Source organism: Sphaeroforma arctica, assembly GCF_001186125.1.
Source record: "Sphaeroforma arctica JP610 unplaced genomic scaffold supercont1.21, whole genome shotgun sequence".
In the NCBI taxonomy this organism is placed as follows: domain Eukaryota; class Ichthyosporea; order Ichthyophonida; genus Sphaeroforma; species Sphaeroforma arctica.
In genome coordinates this window covers 175,486-179,802 of record NW_014040537.1, presented here as the reverse complement: position 1 = coordinate 179,802, position 4,317 = coordinate 175,486, and the positions used below count along the sequence as shown (strand labels likewise).

General features: G+C 43.0%; 2 protein-coding genes across 2 annotated transcripts in view; one reads left to right on the top strand and one right to left on the bottom strand.

Moving 5' to 3' along the window:
• Positions 1-81: 81 nt before the first annotated feature.
• SARC_00639 (hypothetical protein) lies at positions 82-686 on the top strand (the record flags this gene model as incomplete). The annotated part of the gene is made up of 1 exon (XM_014305680.1): positions 82-686. Exon 1 carries the CDS (start codon positions 369-371, stop codon positions 684-686), a length of 318 nt encoding a protein of 105 aa, XP_014161155.1. The 5' UTR covers positions 82-368.
• Positions 687-1,374: 688 nt separating this feature from the next.
• SARC_00638 (protein pelota) overlaps positions 1,375-4,317 on the bottom strand; it is a 5,415-nt gene continuing 2,472 nt past the window's right edge. The window contains exons 4-8 of the mRNA XM_014305679.1: positions 4,030-4,175; positions 3,598-3,741; positions 2,675-2,820; positions 2,171-2,277; positions 1,375-1,526 (exon numbers count right to left, since the gene is read on the bottom strand). Of these exons, the coding sequence (XP_014161154.1) occupies positions 1,423-1,526; positions 2,171-2,277; positions 2,675-2,820; positions 3,598-3,741; positions 4,030-4,175 (647 nt within the window). The 3' untranslated portion in view covers positions 1,375-1,422. The remainder of the gene's footprint in view (positions 1,527-2,170; positions 2,278-2,674; positions 2,821-3,597; positions 3,742-4,029; positions 4,176-4,317) is intronic.

Here is a 4,317-nt window from a genome sequence, read left to right as displayed (position 1 = left end):
CCTGTGCCTGTGCCTGTGCCTGTGCCTGTGCCTGTTCCTATGCCTATGCCTGTGCCTGTGCCTGTGCCTGTGCCTGTGCCTGTGCCTGTGCCTGTGCCTGTGCCTGTGCCTTAGTTCTTTGCACAGTTGTGCGCTCGTTACATATCTCTCATTTTTACAGGCTTTTATTTGCTGATTCTTCTAGTCCACCGACCCACGCATGGCACCTTTTCACGCCTACGTGTATTTTATGAAGTCGAATCCTGATTTCCCATGTGAATGCCGTTCAACTGCTGTCGCGCTGTATCAGATATGACGAAACTTAAACGTTCGAGTCTTTTTCCCAGCTCGCAATAAATTCGTTTCATCGTCTTTTTGCTGTTACAGATATGAAGTACGCTTTCTGGGCACACGTGGGCTGTCCGCAGGCGTGGCCACGGGGTATACCGTTGGGAGGTTACCCAGCCTCAATACGATTGTCAGTACGTCCCTTTACGCGGCCCAGTGATACAGAAACTATCAACCCAGACAGAAGTTCTACGCAAACTTCAGGCTCGAATAGTCCAGTGCAAACCAATACTGTCGGGCACACAGGGGTAGACGCAGAGGCCGATACAGAGCGATTCGATAGATTATGTGCGCTATTACAAGAGGAGCTACAGCACGATATCGACCGGCTGGTGCATAGACCTGTGGCCGACTCGTAATGGCGTTCAGGATGCTTAGTTAGATTGAGAGGGTACCGTGATTGTGTACCAAATACGGAGATGCTTGGAAGTAGACAAGTATACATTTAGATATAAATTACCTGGAAAACACGCCGTCCTTCGTACATCAGATATTTAAAATATTTTATCTGGTTCAAATGTTTGCACCAGTTTAGTTGCTATCATTTGTGTAAGAATGGAATCATGGTCGACTTTCGAAAATGCCCAATTTTGGTTGGGTTGTAAGCAGTTGTGGTTTGAAGTCGGTACATGTATATCCATGGCTCGCAGTCGGAGTTGATAGGTCTTCTGAGCCTTCAGGACTCCACTCTAGTTCGTTTGACACACCCACGGCCTGAACTGTCCATCTGGCTGTGTTTATCTCTATCGTATCACTCTTCACTTCTCAGTCATGTACACACTAGTTTTGTGTATCATAAATTCACATTGCATACATGTGATGAGCTTTCTATGCACATACTAATGTACATTCAAGTTGATGTATATTTGAGTAGCCTACCTATCATATTACTACTGTTACTTCCTTGAGTATGTTTATAATAGATTTGATTCATTTTTTTTTCAGCTATATCAACTAATTTAAGCGCAAAACAATATCGCCCTGATTATCCGATCATAAATAGTAAGTATCTCGCTGCATGCAAACGTACTGTCTTCAAAAACTACTCCCATGCCTTAATTAGGTTTAATATTACATTTATGACACTATAAATTATTAAGCATCCCTCTCGTCCTCCGAGTCGTTGCCGTTGTCAATGTCTTCGATGTGTGGACAGGGGAACCGTAAGATGGCCGCAACTCCAGTCAGTAGCTTCAGTTCTGAGTATAATGGTTTTTAGATAATTTGTAGAGTGTAAGAGTACACAGCAGTAGATGACACATTAGAGATACGCGGTGTGGTTGAATTTCAAAATACAAATCGGCGACTATCGGATGAAAGGCGCGCTATGCTCTTGCAAAGCTAGAAGGAGTTATTACAGGTACCAGGTTCGTGCTATTGCCTATTTTAAGCACAGACAAACATATGCATACTACGTATTGAGTACACGCTTGGAGACAATGAGATGTTAGGAAGTGTAATACGTTGCCTTTACCACGTGTCAGTGGACACATTGGTGTACTTTTTTTGCACTCGGGTAGCTCTACAGCACCCGCCTTTAACAGAACAAGGCACAACGCCAATGCAGGGAATATCCGACCGCAAAATCTAAGAATCGGATTAACACGAAGCACTGGTAGGAAAAATAGATATGCGCACTTGCAAATGCGCCGCTTGGCTCGCAGGCCTTTTCTCGTGCGGGAAAGGTACTAGAAGCTTAACATCAGAGGGTTATCCATGCTAGACAAAGTGTATGTGCTCAGAAGTCCACAACGCCTAGAATTAGTCAATAAGCCCCACGTTCACCCGCACAGTGCTCAAACTGCTACGAAAGAACCGCAAATGATTTCAGAATCCCTCATACGCTCTCCTGTGCCGTGCATGCTAGAAAACACAAGGACTTCTCCGCCATTGTCCTTGACTGCGTCCACCAGCTGCACGTACTTTTTCCTCTCCTCGACATTCTGCGACCTTCGGGTGTTTAAACACGTCCAGAATGGGTGCAATCTAATGAGAACAGCTTGCCTCGGTGACAACGACTATGTGTACGTCGTACGTAATTCTACATTGAGAAAAGAGTTTCCGTGAAGTGATCTCGACTCGGATAGCTACTAATTAGCTTCGAATGGTATAATTGGCTCAGCGCGCTTAGCGATCACGAAAGTCCGAACAAAAATATACGCATTAATATCCGTATTCACCCTTCTTGTGCACAACCAATATTTAACATAGGAATACATACTGCTTACTCATAAAATACGCAAGTTTAACTTGACCCCTGGAACATGAAGATGGCGAATTTGCAGCCGACCTCTGGCGTGAAAAGATTTTGGAAGAATGTCTTGCCCATCTTACTATCCACACATACCTGAACAGCGAATCTAGTATCATCAACGTGGCCACTGCTTGCTCCTCATTGGCTGCATGTACGTGACTGAACCCGTAGAATGCTCTATCGGGTTGGTCGTTCAAACACTTGTAGAACTGATTCAATATTGTCACTTCTGCCTGTGCCTGGAGAATTTCATTGCGGTTATGTATGGCTTGAGCACTGTACGACAAGTTACCAGCATGATCCCTCATTGTCTTATCTGCGAAGTCAATAGTGCAAAGATTCTGATACTTCTAAGAGCTCCTCAACCCGAATTTCATCAATCATTCTTTGAAATCTCGCATCGATTCTGCGGGATTATGGTGTTCCCGCTCCTCTCCTATACGTTGACCTACCCCGAACTATGTTATGGGATCTGAGAATCTTTTGTTGTATTTAGTTAAATTTTGCCGACTATCTCCTCAACAAGCTGCACTTTATACAGCAGTGCAACGGGGGATTTTTACTTTCCTACATATTCGAAATCACAATGTATATGTGTGAAATTCGCTGGTATTCATTATACCTGTACAACACAGAGTTGCTTTCCTATTTAAAATTATAGTATATATATGTAGAAAATCTGGCATCCCCTGCACCACCTTCCTAAGAAATAGGTGGAAAGAAAACCTTTGAAGCCTGCTATTCCAAGTAGCCATCATACAATGTCAGAAAAAGCGACACGAATAGGGTATACACCGGCCCAAAGGGTTCAGCACATACACTGAATGGGTCGGGTACAGAACAAGTACTCGTCACAGGCTAGTTTATGCACGATCCCCAACACGTATGACGTATAGACAAAGCGCACTCAAAATTTTACAGCTTCAATCACCCACAACTGTAAAACAATTGCAATAGATGATTTCAACCACTAATAGTTTCTTCAATACATCACGATTCAAACTCAGAATGCCTACCTTTGTATCCCGTAGTTTAAGTACCACTGCGGGATCTTGCATGGCTTCCTGGAGTGCGTGTTTGTGACCGGATGCCGAATGCGCAAGCATGAACTTCTGCTTGTTCTCACTCAGGACCTTGAGCTCCCTCTTTACCGTTTGTTCCTGTGATAGATCGGAATTTGAGTTGGTTTGTCATCACGTGTGTTCTACATACATCTTTGAGATATTCAATGCAGCACACCATCTAGGTGCTTGCATACAAGCAGAGTGCTATGTGGCATGTGCATCGGTAGCAACGTGCACAATCATCACCGAAATGCCATCGAGAAAGTCGTTCATATTCGCACTACCTCTAAGTTAAAGATACGCGCGACTCGCATGTGTCGTCTAAAAGAAATTGACACATAATTTTGTTGTCTTGAATCTATACATGGTTGAAATTCCACGAACCTTTATGTAGTTGAGTAGTACTTCATTAAGGAAGCCGGCGCTCGCCAGTACGACACACTTGATCACCGAAAAGTCGAAGTGCTGCAGTATAGACTGCAAGATCTGTTCAAAGAATTTCCTTAAGCCCTTATCGTGTTGATCGATTCCTGAAAGCCAGTTGTTTCGCATACTAATCAGATATAGTATATATATATATATAAATATATATAAATATAAATATAAATATAAATATATATATATATATATATATATATATATATATANAGACGACACGACGAGGTAGGTAGG